Source organism: Salvelinus fontinalis, chromosome 20 (assembly GCF_029448725.1).
Source record: "Salvelinus fontinalis isolate EN_2023a chromosome 20, ASM2944872v1, whole genome shotgun sequence".
NCBI classification, from domain to species: Eukaryota; Metazoa; Chordata; class Actinopteri; order Salmoniformes; family Salmonidae; genus Salvelinus; species Salvelinus fontinalis.
Genome location: NC_074684.1, coordinates 20,197,513 through 20,216,145, shown reverse-complemented (window position 1 = coordinate 20,216,145; position 18,633 = coordinate 20,197,513). Strand labels below are relative to the sequence as shown.

General features: G+C 42.0%; 2 protein-coding genes across 2 annotated transcripts in view; both read left to right on the top strand.

Annotated features, from left to right (window-relative positions):
• Positions 1–5,903: 5,903 nt before the first annotated feature.
• Positions 5,904–11,053, top strand: LOC129817488 (12-(S)-hydroxy-5,8,10,14-eicosatetraenoic acid receptor-like). The gene has a single exon (XM_055872764.1). It carries the CDS (start codon positions 6,109–6,111, stop codon positions 7,129–7,131), a length of 1,023 nt encoding a protein of 340 aa, XP_055728739.1. The 5' UTR covers positions 5,904–6,108; the 3' UTR covers positions 7,132–11,053.
• Positions 11,054–11,553: 500 nt separating this feature from the next.
• The window catches only part of LOC129817486 (plasminogen-like), a 25,844-nt gene continuing 18,764 nt past the window's right edge, over positions 11,554–18,633 (top strand). The window contains exons 1-4 of the mRNA XM_055872761.1: positions 11,554–11,698; positions 12,384–12,519; positions 12,614–12,720; positions 13,190–13,304. Of these exons, the coding sequence (XP_055728736.1) occupies positions 11,650–11,698; positions 12,384–12,519; positions 12,614–12,720; positions 13,190–13,304 (407 nt within the window). The 5' untranslated portion in view covers positions 11,554–11,649. The remainder of the gene's footprint in view (positions 11,699–12,383; positions 12,520–12,613; positions 12,721–13,189; positions 13,305–18,633) is intronic.

Below are 18,633 nucleotides of genomic sequence, written 5' to 3'. Positions count from 1 at the left end.
AACAAGTATTTTGTCTCCCCATTATGCTTTACTACCTGATACAATAAATTCAGCTTGATTGCGAATTGGGGGTAGCGCCAATCACTTACTCCAGGTAACAGTACGCCATCCACCACAATCACCTGGCCCCTAGCGTTCTGGAGATTGGGGTCTTCTAACTGGGCCATCCCGAACTGACCCATGAGGATTCCCGTGTCAGGGAGGTCCGTCTAGTGCCTCCACCTCCATAAAGGGGAGCCTGAGGTCTTCCTCGCACAGTGGCTCGCTTGCCGGAGCGGGGTCGTCTCCCTCCTCCGGGTCCGACTCGGGCCCAGTGGACACCTCTCGTGGTGGGGGTTGGGTTGCACAGGCCACCGTCCTTTTTCCTTTTCTTCCTACCTCCCATGCACGCCTCCCCAGTTCCCTCCTCCACAGTGCCTGGAAGAGAGGGCAGTCTCGACCGAGGAGAATGGACACGTGTAGATTAGGAACAGCTCCCACGTGCATCTGGTGGTTATCCTCACTGGCACCGTTGGGTACCTCTTCGTGTCCCCGTGTACACAGGACACTGTCATCTCCTCATCCCCCGGTTCCTCCTTCCCCTCTCGTGTGAGCCACTGCGGGTGGGCCAGGGTCACCATGCTGCCGGAGTCCAGCAGAGCGCTGGTGTCGATGCCATCGATTCATACAGGAACCATCGGAGGGGCCGTCTCGGTGTGCGCCCAACAAGATGTGACGTAACTCACCATCCGGGTTACCCCAGCTGGGGGATGCGGAGGGCAAGGCCTCCTCCCGGCCGGGACAGCTCCACACGAGGTGCCCCAGCTCAACGCACTCATAGCAGCGTCTCTGATCTGGGTCCAGCAGCCGCCGTCGGTTTGGATCACCCTCCCGCTTCACAGCCTCTGCTGGTTCCGTCCGGGCCCCCTTCAGCCCCTCGCCTCTCTTTGTGTTGTTCGTCCCCCTCGCCACGTCTCCTCTCTCCGCTCGGGCCCCTATCAGCAGGTCCTGTGTGTTCTGATGAATTTCCATCGTGGTCACAATTCCTCCAGGTTCTGGGGGTTCTACATGCTCACCGTCTTCTTCATCTTGCATGGCAGGGCCCGAAGGTATTTATCTAGGGCGAGCTTGTTGAGCATCGGGAGGGACAGTACTTCCGTCAGCAGCCAGGCCTTGGTCAGGCGCACCAGGTCGCTCATCTGAGCACGGGGGGAAACGGCTGCTTGGCACTTTCCCCTAATTACCTCCACTTGGAGCTGTCCATGTCGGGGTGCCCAGCTCCCGTATTCCCAGCAGAGGGAGCCAACGTCGCCTCACGTACCTCCCCTCTATTACCATCCCCCGGGGTAGACCTCCTGGGATACCACAACACGCTCTTGCATCTCCTCTTCAACAAGGTCACCCTTGACCCAGCAGCATACAGTATGTGGGGAAGCTGTTTGAGCTGTCCATTCCAGGACCCCTGTCTGCCCAGTGTGAGAGGCCTGAATAGGAGGAGGCCATAGCTGGATTTGTCTACCGCTTTAATCTTGGGGGTGACTGAAGCCAAGTGCGTGACTGAAGCCTGCTTGATTGAAGCGGGGTACATGGGTCCCCCTCCTTTTCCGCTCCCCTCCCCATCAATCTCTGTAGTTGGTTGCATTTCCTAAAGCCTAAGTAAATCACTTTTATGTGATATATTATTTCTCACGAGTGTTCATGTTGATCAATATTTCAGCTATGCTGTCCTATTGTAAATTATCAAATAAATGTCTGATCAGTACATACAATTCTGCACATATTGTCATGTACAATGCTCATAAGAATAAAGGGAACACTTAAACAACACAATGTAACTCCAAGTCAATCACACTTCTGTGAAATCAAACTGTCCACTTAGGAAGCAACACTGATTGACAATAAATTTCACATGCTGTTGTGCAAATGGAATAGACAAAAGGTGGAAATTATAGGCAATTAGCAAGACACTCCCAATAAAGGAGTGGTTCTGCAGGTGGTGACCACAGACCACTTCTCAGTTCCTATGCTTCCTGGCTGATGTTTTGGTCACTTTTAAATGCTGGCGGTGCTTTCACTCTAGTGGTAGCATGAGACGGAGTCTACAACCCAGACAAGTGGCTCAGGTAGTGCAGCTCATCCAGGATGGCACATCAATGCGAGCTGTGGCAAGAAGGTTTGCTGTGTCTGTCAGCGTAGTGTCCAGAGCATGGAGGAGCTACCAGGAGACAGGCCAGTACATCAGGAGACGTGGAGGAGGCCGTAGGAGGGCAACAACCCAGCAGCAGGACCGCTACCTCCGCCTTTGTGCTAGGAGGAGCAGGAGGAGCACTGCCAGAGCCCTGCAAAATGACCTCAAGCAGGCCACAAATGTGCATGTGTCTGTTCAAACGGTCAGAAACAGACTCCATGAGGGTGGTATGAGGGCCCGACGTCCACAGGTGGGGGTTGTGCTTACAGCCCAACACCGTGCAGGACGTTTGGCATTTGCCAGAGAACACCAAGATTGGCAAATTCGCCACTGGCGCCCTGTGCTCTTCACAGATGAAAGCAGGTTCACACTGAGCACATGTGACAGACGTGACAGAGTCTGGAGACGCCGTGGAGAACGTTCTGCAACCTGCAACATACTCCAGCATGACCGGTTTGGCGGTGGGTCAGTCATGGTGTGGGGTGGCATTTCTTTGGGGGGCCGCACAGCCCTCCATGTGCCCGCCAGAGGTAGCCTGACTGCCATTAGGTACCGAGATGAGATCCTCAGACCCCTTGTGAGACCATATGCTCATATGCTCAGACCCCTTGTGAGACCACCGTTGGCTCTGGGTTCCTCCTAATGCAAGACAATGCTAGACCTCATGTGGCTGGGGTGTGTCAGCAGTTCCTGCAAGAGGAAGGCATTGATGCTATGGACTGGCCCGCCCGTTCCCCAGACCTGAATCCAATTGAGCACATCTGGGACATCATGTCTCGCTCCATCCACCAACGCCACGTTGCACCACAGACTGTCCAGGAGTTGGCGGATGCTTTAGTCCAGGTCTGGGAGGATGATCCCTCAGGAGACCATCCGCCACCTCATCAGGAGCATGCCCAGGTGTTGTAGGGAGGTCATACAGGCACGTAGAGGCCACACACACTACTGAGCCTCATTTTGACTTGTTTTAAGTACATTACATCAAAGTTGGATCAGCCTGTAGTGTGGTTTTCCACTTTAATTTTGAGTGTGACTCCAAATCCAGACCTCCATGGGTTGATAAATTTGATTTACATTGATCATTTTTGTGTGATTTTGTTGTCAGCACATTCAACTATGTAAAGAAAAAAGTATTTAATAAGAATATTTCATTCATTCAGATCTAGGATGTGTTATTTTAGTGTTCCCTTTATTTTTTTGAGCAGTGTATAATGCTAATGCAGAGGCACCAATAAATTGTCCAGTACACCTATTGTATGCTGTTTTCATGTACATTCCCTAATGTCTAAGGTGACTCGGGCTTTACTAATTATTGTGAAAAAGTGTATCAATGAACTGTATTCTGTATTTAGTTACAAAACAATTCTAATGCAAAAGTGTTTTGCTGGTGTTTGTCTGATATTCAACAGTCCATGATCAGCTCTGTTGACCATGAGAGCATTTTGCATAGAAAATGAGTTGAGGCATACTATTTAGGCTTGGAATGACATGTGGCCTATTCAAGGGTTGCATGTTTCGTATTTCCAAGCCATTACAGTGGCTTGGAAATACAATGACGTTCAAAAGGAGGCAAATAATTCGTAGGAAAACCTTTTGTCATCATTTTTATGTCACCAGATTGACTTTAGATGCAGTATAACGTTAGCTAGCTAGCTAAGATTGAGGGGAGGCCATCGGATTTTAGCTAGCTATTTTTTACTAACTTTGCTAGCTAATGACAACATTGACTTCTGTCTAAAGTAAATTTGATGACATGATAATGTTGGCAAAGTTGCTTCCTACTAAATATTTGACTACTTTAGAAATGTCATCGTATTTCAAGTCATTTAGATTAAACAGTAGTTAGCCTCCGTCCAGAATGACTGGGCTAATCACCACTTTAGGACACCACTATGGTGCCGCCGATAGATGGCAGCTTGAAAACGTTCATAACAATGGCATGACGTGACCGATGCATTGTTTAGATTGTCATTGATGACATGTGGCCCATTGTTTATCTTGTCACCTGGCAATGACCACAAGGGCGTTTCAAAGATCTGTCAGTCAAGGTGAGCTCATGAATATAAGCTCCCCACCCACTCAGCCTGTTCTTTCAGGCTTCCTGACAGTTAGAGATGAGAGAAAAGGTTAAAAAGAATATATTCTGAGCATTTTGATAGCGTAAAAATATGATTGGTGATGTTTTGGTCATTCAAAGGCTATTTTTATTTGGGAAATAGGATGACTGTGTGGGAACTTTAAATCTGTGACTGGAGATCTATGGTAACTGCTAGCATGCTCGTACATAGCATATACTTCCAGTCATTGTGCTAACGCTGGTTAGCATTGGCTCACGAAACTACCTCTAAAATCTTTAATGCTGGATGCAGAGACATACAAATGGTATCCATGTGTTCATCTGACTCTATATAGTTAACATTTTAGGATTTATTGACATAAAATATTTGTAAACCAGTGGTCTGGGGTATAAATATATACTCTATACTACAATATTATGCAAAGTTAGTAGTGATCATATTGAACAAAATGTATTTATTGCCATTTACATTCTATATAGAGCTGGTGCTTTTTGTGATATTGTACCCTTTACGCCCACCTGAGATAAATGTCAAATTTACAAAAAGGCATCGATGTATTGTATAACAATGCAAGGTTCATTTAACAGTAAAATAAGACAAACTTGTTGTGGTGCAACAAGGTATGTTGATACTGTATTGACTGTAACACGTGGTACAACAGCTAGAATTAAAACATATGTATTAACACCCATGTAGCCTACTATCATGGGCATATAGACACATTAATATCTTAATTTTACATGAAGTATGTTCACTTATCTGACAAGGTATTAAAAAATATCAGAAAAATGTGTTTTGTCCACTAGTAGGAATTTATACAAAACTGTCAATAACATGAATAAAACATCTGATTTGCATGTATCCATAAAAACTGGCATAGATACCAACAAACACAGTAACTGGTTTAAACATAAAATAGCAGAAATGTTTTTGAATTTTACTTTTTATTTGAACCCAAAGATGGAAGTGGGCTTAATGGGTACGTGGGCTTAATAGGTTTCGAAAAAAATACCCTGAAAAATGTGTCTGTCATCTCAGACTTCTCTGAACTGGCTACTAACTGCCATGCGTTTAAATCATGTTGGGTGTACACCCCCAAAAACAGACCATTTCCATGTGGTAAAAGCAATTAATCTGCTAGTAAATCTATCCAATTCCCTAGGATACACTCCTCTTCTTGAAAACATCACAACCATTTTGTAGCATTGTTAACATTCCTGCTCGTCTGAGATATTTTCAGCTAGGAACTGCCTGTTGCTTCACATTGTTGCTCTCTGTCTGTTTAATCAGTCAAATGTGTTATTTATGACAACCTCAACTACATTTTCATTCCCATGGATGTTGTGCAACTGGAAGCATGACCATGCACTTACTTACTCCATATAGGAATTCCACAAGGAGTTACAAGGACATGTTTGGCATAGAAAGAGGTCACTTCTTATACACAGTTGACAAATATGGGAAAGGTTGTGATGGTCTGAGTCAATGCAACGTTTTCCACTATGTCCTCATTCTCTCGTGTGACCAGATGATTATCTATTCTTTCTGTGGTGACTCGCCTATTCAGGCGTGGGAGGTGCAGCTTAACCAACAAGTCTGAACAATTTACAACTGAGTGGTACTGTATGCTGCCTGCGTGCTGGGGGGAATTACTTCCAGAGACTGAAGTGCAGTCCTTCAGCTTCACCAAGTCTACACACGGATTAGAAGCTTGCTTCGCTTCCCTTGAACAGACTCACTTGTTTTGTAAAGTGAGGAACTATTTGGAGTTGAGTACTTTAGAGGACTGTTTTTACTTCTTGTTAAGGATTCTGACAGGATCTGACTGACTTTTTCTGACTGTAAAGGGGGCAGCTTTCGACAATGCAAATTATGGAGGACAACCATCCAAGTGATAACTGCACAGCAGAGAATCTACCACTGTACAAATTTTACGCCTCTGTGATGATCATGGAATTCACACTGGCTCTGCCGCTCAACCTCTCAGTGCTTTATCTATTCATCTTCAAGCTGAAGTTCTGGAAATCTAAAACCAACAACATTTTCCTGTTCAATCTCGTCTTGGCTGACGTTCTTCTGCTTATATGTTTGCCAGTAAAGGCGTATCATTTTCTTAACGGGAATCGGCGGAGTACAGAAGGAGGGACCTGCAAAGCCATGCTCTTCATGCTGTTTCTGAACCGAGGTGCCAGTATCGCCTTCCTGACTGTGATTTCAGTTGATCGCTACTTCAATGTGGTTCATCCTGGGGGAAATAACTGTGCCAAGGCTTTAAAAAGGTCTCCTCATATCTCTTTCCTCATCTGGCTACTGCTGCTCCCCCTGACTATCCCCACCATGCTGAAGTCCTTTGAGTGCTGTAATAGTTATGGGCGTGAAGATGACACTCTAGTCGAGGATGTCACTGACACTCTGAGAGAGGTTGTGTTTTTCACCCAGATTCTCATCCCTTTCTTTGTGTTGGTCTACTGCACGGTCCGCATTGTTAACAGACTAAAAAAGAAGACCGTAGGGGATAGTACCAAGCTGCGTCGAGCAGTGTTTCTGGTCACCTCAGTAATGCTGGTCTTTTCTTTCTGTTTCTTGCCTTGTACCATAGCTAGAATGGTTCTGTTGATTTTCAGAATCAAGGATCTACAGAATGCTGAGAATATAGCTGTTCAGCTCTATGATGGACTCATGGTTTTATCCTACATGGATTGTTTAGTGGACCCAATTGTGTACTGCTTAAGCAGCACTAAGTTCAAAAGCCTCTACCTGACAACTTATTGCCCCAGTCTACTGAGCAAAGATGCAGAATCAGCTGAAAGCCCTAACTTGACAGGAAACAACTTAAATCGAAAATGCAAAAACAATGCATTGTACACTGTAAAGGGGTTGCCCTGAATTTGACAGTAACTTACAGGAAGCTCAGTGGCAAGTAAAATTCTGTATTTCATAATACAGTTAACCTACTGTAATATAAATGTGGTATCAAAGCAAGTACTGTGTTATGACACACAGTACAATACCGTAAAATTGACTGTATTATACTGTAAAAAGTAAATGCTACCGTAATCAGAATTCATTCAGGAAATTCATTGAGGGGATGGGTTTGTATTTCACAGGATTGTACTGTATTTACAAGGGATTGGTGCAAGCAGGTTGGCTGCTAGGTAAAAATTGTTTACACATTACAGCATTTTAATTAATATTTGGTGCTTTATACCACTTACACTTAACAAAGGCTTCCAAACTGGCAGTGACTACAGGACAAAACAGACCAAAAGGACATGGCAAAATGCCTGCTGCCACTCCAATCTGATTAAAATGTGATGGGGCAACATAACCACATAGGAGTTAAATTGTTACAGCGTTCTCACTCACAGGTGCAACAAATATAGCCTCTTACAAGGCAGCCTCAAAACATATTTTTCTTAATTAAATGTTTTTATTTAAAAACAATACCATGCACCAACTAGTGGTCAAAAGGTTTTTGGCACTCCAAAGATATGGTATGGTACTGTGTTATGTGGGGTGGAATTACAGTACCATTTGAAATACAGCAATTTTTTCCCTGCCCAGAACACTTTCCAACAATGCACCATAATTTAGAGTATGCTGCAGTAGTACCCGGACCCAGTTTTCCTTGCATGAAAATTAAGGACTGCCCCGGGAGACCCCAAATGAACTATTTCTAAAAAATAAATAAAACAATACATTGATATAAAAAGCATTATAAAATGTGTGGTTTGCATCACTTAATGCCCGATGTCGCATATCACTAGAACATTTTAAGTTACTAAACTTCGCCAAAAATGTATATTATTTTTAGAACATTTACTCAGGCATTTCTGGTCTTCGGGGGGAGCAAACCTTCCGTGTTTTCAGCGCCAATCTCCGATAAGGTAATTACAAAGATCGTCCACTAGACAGTGCCAAAAGTGTTTATTAGGAAATCTTCCTGAAAGTAGTGGTTTCATGTTATTTATTGATTGAGTACTACAGACAGTTACCAAGTGTTTAAGACACTGTGACATATATGTTAAAGGGAAAATGTACAGTTTTCTATGACAGTGTAGTGTAACGGATGTGAAATGGCTAGCTAGTTAGCGGGTACGCGCTAATAGCATTTCAATCGGTTACGTCACTTGCTCTGAGACGTGAAGTAGGGTTTCCCCTTGCTCTGCAAGGGCCGCGGCTTTTGTGGAGCGATGGGTAACGACGCTTCGTGGGTGACCGTTGTTGATGTGTGCAGAGGGTCCCTGGTTCGCGCCCGTGTCGGGGCGAGGGGACGCCGTAAAGTTATACTGTGACATTGATGCTGTTGACCCGGATCACTGGTTGCTGCGGAAAAGGAGGAGGTTGAAAGGGGGGTGAGTGTAACGGATGTGAAATGGCTAGCTAGTTAGCGGGTACACGCTAATAGCATTTCAATCGGTTACGTCACTTGCTCTGAGACCTGAAGTAGGGTTTCCCCTTGCTCTGCAAGAGCCGCGGCCTTTGTGGCGCGATGGGTAACGATGCTTCGTGGGCGACCGTTGTTGATGTGTGCAGAAGGTCCCTGGTTCGCGCCCGTGTCGGGCGAGGGGACGGTTTAAAGTTATACTGTTACAGTAGCAGAATAGACTGCTTTTCTCAAATAGAGGACATGTTTTATTACTGCATTATGACTATTTGTTCTCATGATGAGACATTCATGTTAGTTTGCCAAACCAGACTGTGATTCACTACTTGTTTCTGTTATCATCAGTCATCTGGTTTCTTTCCCCTGTGATGTCATTCTTCATGTTAAAAAGCTCATAATGACTCTGTTGTTACTAATTGTCTGGGTCAAATAAACATTACTCTCAAGTTAAGTGTGTTGCTATTGTTGTTATTAGTTCTACTACCACTACTGCCCACAGTCCTTGGGAGCGGGCCGTGTCAGTGGCACTGGGTTATCCTCAAAGCGGGAGAAGAAGGTGTTTAACTTGTCCGGGAGCGAGACGTTGGTGTCCAGGACGTGGCTGGTTTTCCCTTTTTAATCCATGAGCGACCTACACAAAACACACCTAGCTTACTACACAACATACACTTAGCATTACTTTCTTAGCTGATCGTCCTCGCAGTGGCAGACCACGTGTAACAACAACTGCACAGGATCGGTACATCCGAACATCACACCTTTGGGACAGGTACAGGATGGCCACAACAACTGCCCGAGTTACACCAGGAACGCACAATCACTCCATCAGTGCTCAGACTGTCCGCAATAGGCTGAGAGAGGCTGGGCTGAGGGCTTGTAGGCCTGTTGTAAGGCAGGTCCTCACCAGACATCACCGGCAACAACGTCGCCTATGGGCACAAACCAACTGTCACTGGACCAGACAGGACTGGCAAAAAGTGCTCTTCACTGACGAGTCATGGTTTTGTCTCACCAGGGGTGATGGTCGGATTCGCGTTTATCGTCGAAGGAATGAGCGTTACACTGAGGCCTGTACTCTGGAGCGGGATCGATTTGGAGGTGGAGGGTCCGTCATGGTCTAGGGCGGTGTGTCACAGCATCATCGGACTGAGCATGTTGTCATTGCAGGCAATCTCAACACTGTGCGTTACTGGGAAGACATCCTCCTCCCTCATGAGTTACCCATCCTGCAGGCTCATCCTGACATGACCCTCCAGCATGACAATGCCACCAGCCATACTGCTCGTTCTGTGCGTGATTTCCTGCAAGACAGGAATGTCAGTGTTCTGCCATGGCCAGCGAAGAGCCCGGATTTCAATCCCATTGAGCACGTCTGGGACCGTTGGATCGGAGGGTGAGGGCTAGAGCTATTCCCACCAGAAATGTCCGGGAACTTGCAGGTGCCTTGGTGGAAGAGTGGGGTAACATCTCACAGCAAGAACTGGCAAATCTTGTGCAGTCCATGAGGAGGAGATGCACTGCAGTACTTAATGCAGCTGGAGGCCACACCAGATACTGACTGTTACTTTTGATTTTGACCCCCCCTTTGTTCAGGGACACATTATTCAATTTCTGTTAGTCACATGTCTGTGGAACTTGTTCAGTTTCTGTCTCAGTTGTTGAATCTTGTTATGTTCATACAAATATTTACACATGTTAAGTTTTCTGAAAATCAACGCAGTTGACAGTGAGAGGACGTTTCTTTTTTGACGAGTTTATCTGTCATGCACCAGGTAGCCTAATCTCCCCTCTCAGAACACCTTACCTGTCACTCATATCTGAGGCAAAATGAATGAGTGAAGGAGCCATCGCTGTAATTCTTGCAAAAGTAAATTGTAAGTAACTGGAAAGAGGTGATTTAGTGAATTGCTCTACAACAAAAGTAGGTCGTTTTGTGTTAGGTGAGAATTATCGGTTAATTGAATGATTAGAATATTCCGCCCTGAAACATATAATTGTACGGAAGTGATTAGAATGTATAACATCATAATCAATACATGTGTAGTCTAGTCAGAATTAGGGTAAAGACCATATGTCTTTATGGTATTATAAACACAGACTGTCTGAGCTTGGTGCCGACCTGACTAGAGATTTGGGAGAAGAACAGGGAGTATGTCTCAAGGACAAGGTCACTAATTCCTGGCGGCTGGGTAGCAGGACATGTGTGTGCGTCTGTTTGTATGGGTGTGTATGTGTGTGTGTGTGTGTGCGTATGGTTGTGTGAATGTGTGGGCGTGAGAAGTCAGTATAAAATTAATTGTTTTGTATTCCTGACTTTAGAACGTTCCGTGAATAAACCTTTTTGACTATTTAGCTGGGCCTCCGTCTGTTTCATTCGACCAGGATCTTACAAATTCTGGTTTGCAGACTGAGTAATATATTTAAATTGGGTTATGAACCTGGAGAACAAAATTCTCTTATCATTTTGTAAAGTTTGCAAAAGAGGACATGGGTCTCTATTAGCTGATAATTAACCACTAATATCGATTTTAGACAGCTACATCGCACAGATCATTTGTCATAAAAATGCTCTGAAACAAAAATCTGAAACATTTTCATCTACTTTTATTTATTGCATAAACATGTTACTCAACACTTCTGTCTCTGCCTTTAATTTCTAGTAAGGTTTTTGAGATGTGTCTGTTTATGCACACAGAGTGATGCGACATCCCAAAACATGATTGATTAGAATACGAATGCCTCATACAGTATAAAAAGGAGTTATGGATGAAAAATTCTACCATCAGGCGAGTGAGGTGGGGAGGAGCTGTAGCCTACTGTACAATACATCAAGAAATAACTATTTATGTGAATGTACTAAAATCCCATTGACATACACAGCCTGACCTCTGCTCCATGTCCTTGTTAGGCCAATGATTGACTGACGAGTGAAATCTATTTGTCTTACTGACATGGCTAAAAAGACACAAAACGTATCGAACTGGTGAGTTTGTATACGCTGCTTGACAGTGCTCATCATGGACCTGTACAAAACAACGTTCTTGCTAGGCACCCTTTTATCTGCAGGTAAGATATAGCTGGCATCATTTTACGCATTGGAAGTTGAAGTGAACTGAAGGATTCCCACACAGTGTTTATACTTGCAAATTGAACATTTATTCACAAATTAGTCCATCTATCTGTTCCCTTAAGTTCTTTGCTAGGTACCTGTGTCTACGAAGTTACTTCACGTGTGCTTAGTTCTTCAATATAATCATTTTGTAAGATTATCTTCTGTCGAACCTTATAACTGAAGCAGTTCGTTTAATCACATTGGATGTATTGTTCTTAGTACTGTACAGTGTATTGTAATTACTTATCTATTAGGCTTTATTTAGGGCTAGGTTTACTGCTGTAGTGGATGTACACTACAGTGGAAGAATGAGTAACTACAATACTTGTTACACGGTGCACAGTAATAAGAACAATGTAAAGTGTTGAAACACTGTTTATTACATTAACGCTTCTATGTATTTTTCTTACTTGTAAATTGTTTTGAATAACTTGTTTTTTTTGTACTCTATGTCCACTCCAGTAATGACTCATCTGTCAATAGACCTTCATGTTGCAACCTCTATGTTAGTGGTCTGTAACAGCAGTTCAGCCCTGGAACCATTGGGTTTAAGCATTGCATCACAGAGCAAGTGTAGGCAAACAGGACCCGGTATTTTTTCAGTCATACTCAGTATTTGTTATCTGTTTGTCCTTTTAGTCAGTGCGGTTGTCCTGGACGAATATGCAAAAACAGAGGGCGCCTGGATTCTCTCTTTGGTGAAGAGGGAGTACTCAGTAGGCACAGTCCTAGAATGTGCTATCAAGTGTAACATTGAAACAGCTTTCACTTGCAGGTATCATTATGCTTATGGTCATTAATAGTGATAATGAATTCATTTGGGGGAAATTATGTCATAGTCAAAATGAATTCTGAATGTTTCTCGGTAGGTCCTTCATGTACATTGAAAAGGATCAAGAATGTTTGACAATACCAGCAAATGGCAAAATAGAGTCTATTCTGAGAAGAACCAGCACTTCTCTATATGAAAAGAAAGGCAAGTCCTCATGTTTTTCTGATTTTTCTTGATAAGTAGCTAGATTTTCCCTTGTGACAAATGTATCAACCCATACAAAAATGTTAATTCATGTATTACAAATATTAAAATACAAATGAGTTTCATGCGACTGTATTGGTCAACATTATTTTTGGTTAATATTTAGCTAACTTTTGTGGAATGTCCAGTAAGATGTTTGGACTGTGTCAGTAAACAAACCTAAGAGTTGAAGCAGATTATCTAAACAAGAGAGTCCAATCAGTCCGTCAGTGGGAGGCACATAGGGTAAATCAAATTCCATACTGACCATATATGACAACATCTCAGATAGTAAAAGCCTGGTGATGCTTTTTAATTGCCCAAGGGGGGCATTTGGTACACTGCTGAACTTGCTCAATAAAAAGGCAAAGATTACTAACCAATCAACCCACCTACTACTGTTGAGACATCTTATTTTCTGTCTTTACAGAGTACTTGATGGAGTGTGTAAATGGAATCGGTATGGACTACAGAGGAACAAAGTCCAAAACAAACTCAGGGAAGACTTGCCAGAGATGGGCATCAAAATATCCACACAAGCCTAAGTATGCTCTGCCACAACTTGTGCCAGAACGAATCAGTTGGACAGGCCTTTGATTTCAATAAGCTGGCACGTTTTTAAACGGGACTTGCGTGTTCACAATTGTTTTTAATGGATGTAATAGTAACGACCATAGGCAACTGAGTTTCAAGTTTGGGGAAACTTACAAATTATCCTACCATTTCTACCAATCTGCGTGCCAGTAATGTATATGTATATTTGCGCATTTTCGTGGAACAGTTTCATTTCAATAAATAACGTTTTACTTTTCATTGTCACGTGGTTAATCATAAAAATATGAAGTAAAATTATAAAAATCTAAAGTTAAAATTAAATTATGGCGAGAGCACTTGCCTCTGCCATTTCGACACATTTATACTTTGTGATCCATTGGCGGCTAAAGAAACGAGAGCATAGAACTCAGTGATGCCGCAGTAGGCCTAGAACTTCCATCGTCAACCAAGTAAAATAAATAGGCCTAAAGCCAACAGATAAAAACAGTAGAAAATATCCTAATAAAAATTCCGGTTCTTTCAATCATATTCATCTCTCTAATCTGCCTGTCTACGTCCCTTTCTATCGGTCTTGAGCAATTGCTAGTGAAGTGCAACAATTTATTAAACTATCACTTGGTCGGTCCCGGAGCTTTCGCTAGCAAACTTGCAACATATATATATATATATGTATGTATGTTGTATATATCATGTATATATTTATATATCAACTAGCCTATTCCGGGCCCTCGGAGTTTCCTGGGCCAGTGAGTTGAGGACAGAAAGCAGTTTTTAATGACGTTTACCCTGGATACATGGGATATATTTTGCTCTTTCACACCAAGGCTTGGTGATTGGGCGTGTTGGAAAGATTTTTCAAATACTGAGGAACTATCGGTTGTAATGCATGTATAGAAAAAACTTCGTTGAGTTGCGTGAGGCGAATAACAAAATGGTGGTGTATGTGGTGAGTTAAGACAATCAGAAATCAGACATTGTCAAATGGGCACTTTCCTATATATTCATGCATTCTGGAGAGAGACGCAACATATCTTCGCCACACCCCCTTCCCTTTTTCTTGATGCAACATTTTAAATTATACTCGAAGCAAATTATGTTAACACGTATTTTAGACGCTTTTTACTGACAGCCGCAACTCAATCAGCTAGACCTATTGCCACGCCCACTACCCAAATTCCCTGCTTCCCAAATGTTTAAATAAGATAATGAACCTCTGTGGCTCCCTGGTGAAGTATTTTGAGTTATTTTATTTAGAGATGAGTAATTATATAATTTAGGCGAAACATCAATTTACTTTCGGGCAACCCTGCAACCTAGCATCCTAACAGCGCACTGTGCACCCGCCAACTTTCATCCAACCAGGGTTGCCAGGTCAAGTTCAAATTTCGAGAACAATGACTACCCATAACTTGCTAAAAATTCAGGTTTCCTCAAAATAATAATTATTGTAAGCCTATGACATTACTTAATTTAGGAATTTGAATATGTGAAAAGAGAAAAGATGTTTCGCCCTTATTAAACTCGCCAGATCATTTCCCATCAATGGATGTCGATTTAACTCGCTTGACTGCTATGATTAACAATAAGGTACAAGGGAGTATAGTATATGGCCAATATACCACGGCAAAGGGCTGATCTTAATTAATTACGACGCAGCACAGAGTGCCTGGATATATTGGCCATATACCACAAACTCCCAGGGTGCCTTATTGCTATTATAAACTGGTTACCAATGTAATTAGAACAGTAAAAAGTAATGTTTTTTCATACACGTGGTATATGGTCTGATATACCACGGCCTTCAACTAATCCGCATTCAGGGCTTGAACAAGGTTTATAATTGTAAATAAATCCCTTTTGCGCATGTGCATGATTATAGATAAATCTGACAGGAGAGTTTGAGTGATGAAAGTTGGACAGAGGATCTCGAAATCTCTGAGCAAGAAACACCTGGATGAATAAAAAAAAACTAAATGTTAGGCTATTTTCTGGCTGTTATTATGTGCTGGATGTTATGAGTACAAACTGTTATAAATGGCCCATTTGCAAGAATGACTTGTCATTTCAAAAGGTATAGGCAGGGGCGCCGTATGGGGAGAGGGTTAGGACAATTCTAAGGGCCTGTGACTGTACGTTTTTTTCAATATTAAATTATTAACCTATCATCATTAATATAATATTTTATTTACAATGTACTAATAAAACTAACGGTTTATTGGGGCAAAAAAGTAAACATCCAGAGAGCCTCTGTATTGCTGAGAACAGACTGAGAACAAGATATATCTCAAAGTAATGGCTGGATTGCCATAAAATTTGTTGTGCACAATCAAGACCCCAAGTGGAAGAAACCTATTGATTTGAAGACCACTAGACCTTTCCTCTAGCGCCACCATCAGGCCTTTTCGTTTCCATTTCCATTTTGTTTTCCATTTCCACTTTTGCAGCTGCTTATTTTCTAGTTGGTATGTACACTTAGTTAAAAAATCTGCTGCTGAAAATATTATAACGTTTGTTATGTCATTCTATAGATGATAAAGTTAATTCATTTTAATTGAAGAGGTTAATGTATATTTAAGTTATATTTATTTTAAGTTATTCATTAATGTTAAGAGAATTTTCCATTCAAGAATTTGACCATTAAAATTACATTTAGACTGTAAAAGATTACCTTTAGCACATTTCTTATAGAGGGTATCAGTGTAGCATCAAATAGTGAATTCCACTGTATGCAGAATATTGCATGCATGTCTGCACAGTGTTATATTTTCACAGCTCACTGTCAGTAAATATCGTACAGTAAATATTGGACTACAAGAGAGTTCCAAGCCTGCAAAGGTAGTTATTTAAAGCTTTGAATGGGTCGATTGGGTTCTGGAGGTGTGTGGTTACAGCAATTGCGCAGGGTTGGTGGTGCCTGTGGTTGTGGGGCCTAATGTGATATCTTTTCATAGGGCACAAATTCCCTGGCAGCGCCCCTGGGTATGGGCTACAGTCTAAAATCAAATTGCTTTTTGCCATAGTTTGCTAAGATAAAGGCAGGAAGCCTATAGCCCCTGATAGACCTACATCTCATTTCAGATAGTCTACAGTAGCCTAGACAAGATGTAGACCAGATGTAAACTGAACAATTTAGCCACTTGCTTAGTTCAAATTAACAGACTAATTTATTCAACATAAATAGCGAGGCGATTTCGCAATAAGAAGTGCTTGTTTCCTCAGTAGCGTGCTGGAATAGGATACTGAGGATGGGGTCATAATTTCAATTACAGAATGAAAAATTAATAATATGTATATGACCTGAATTTGTTTGTTAACAACAGCCAGTGTTTATTTTTTGAATTGGTTTACCGTCAATCTAATGCGTTGATAATAACACAAGGCTACAACAATAATAAATTGAAGTTTGTCAGCTCCAGGTAGGCCGCATAAGTGGCACAAATTGATTTGCAATGACTCCAGTGATATCATCATTTCAACATATCTATTGTATCAAATGGTAGCCTACAATGACATATACATTAATAGGCTACTTGATGGGCAACAGAGGCAAATGTATAATTCTCCACATTTGGCCTAATGTCATTTTCAATGAGGACTTTTTCCTATAAAAAATAACCACAAGAGGGAGTTCCATAGTTCTGCAAGAATCCCAAACAGATATAATATTTAACTAAATAATTTCAAACCTTGCTATCAAACCTTGCTTACATTTGTATACCTTCGGAAAGTATTCAGACCCCCTTGACTTTTTCAACATTTTGTTAGGATACAGCCTTATTCTAAAATTGATTAAATTGTATTTATTCCTCATCAATCTACACACAATACCCCATAATAACAAATTACATTTTTGCAAGTTTATAAAAAACAGAAATATTACATTTACATACATATTCAGACCCTTTACTCAGTAATTTGTTGAAGCACCTTTGGCAGCGATTACAGCCTTGAGTCTTCTTGGGTATGACGCTACAAGTTTGGCATACCTGTATTTGGTGAGTTTTTCCATTCTTCTCTGCAGATCCCCTCAAGCTCTGTCCGTTTGGATGGGGAGCATTGCTGCACAGCTATTTTCAGGTCTCTTCAGAGATCGGGTTTAAGTCTGGGCGCTTTGGAGCAGGTTTTCATCAAGGATCTATCTGTACTTTTCTCCGTTCATCTTCGCCTCGATTCTGACTAGTATCTCAGTCCCTGCTACTAAAAAACATCCCCACAGCATGATGCTGCCACCAACATGCTTCACTGTAGGGATGGTGTGACGCTTGGCATTCAGGCCAAACCGTTCAATCTTGGTTTCATCTTGTTTCTCTTGGTCTGAGAGTCTTTAGGTGCCTTTTGGCAAACTCTAAGCGCGCTGTCATGTGCCTTTTTTCGGAGGAGTGGCTTCCGTCTGGTCACTCAACCATAAAGGCCTGATTGTTGGAGTGCTGCAGAGATGGTTGTTCTTCTGTAAGTTTATCCCATCTCCACAGAGGAACTCTAGAGCTCTGTCAGAGTGACCATCGGGTTCTTGGTCACCAGCCTGACTCTAGGAAGAGTCTTGGTGGTTCCAAACGTCTTCCATTTAAGAATGATGGAGGCCACTGTGTTCTTGGAGACCTTCAGTTCTGCAGAAATGTTTTGGTACCCTTCCCCAGATCTTAGCCTCAACACAATCCTGTCTGAGAGCTCTACGGACAATTCCTTCGACCTCGTGGCTTGGTTATTGCTCTGACATGTACTGTCAACGTTTGTGTGACTTTACAAATCATGTCCAATCATTTGAATTTTTCACAGATGGATCCAATCAAGTTGTTGAAACATGTCAAGGATGATCAATGGAAACAGGATGCACCTGAGCTCAATTTCGAGTCTCATAGCAAAGGGTGTGAATACTTATGCAAATAAGGTGTTTCTGTTTTTATTTTTAATACATTTGCAAAAAAAATCAAAAAACCTGTTTTCGCTTTGTCATTATTGGGTATTGTGCGTAGATTGCTGAGGATGTTTTATTTATTGAATCCATTTTAGAATAAGACTGTTACGTAACAATATGTGGAAAAAGCCAAGGGGTCTGAATACTTTCCAAAGGCACTGTATCTTGGGTTGGAAAGGGAGGGTATATTACTGGAAACTTCGAGTTTACCAGTAAACTACCATAATTTTTGTGTCTTTCAAGGATTTTGTGTAATCTATAACAAGACATCTTGTGGCCTTATCACATGTAAAATATATGAAATAATTAAATAAGATACAAAAAATATATACAGTACCAGTCAAAAGTTTGGACACACCTACTCATTCAAGGGTTTTTCTTTATTTTTACTATTTTCTACATTG

Excerpts from the sequence above, each read along its gene's own strand:
- LOC129817488 (XM_055872764.1), top strand. The coding sequence starts at position 6,109 with ATGCAAATTATGGAGGACAACCATCCAAGTGATAACTGCACAGCAGAG.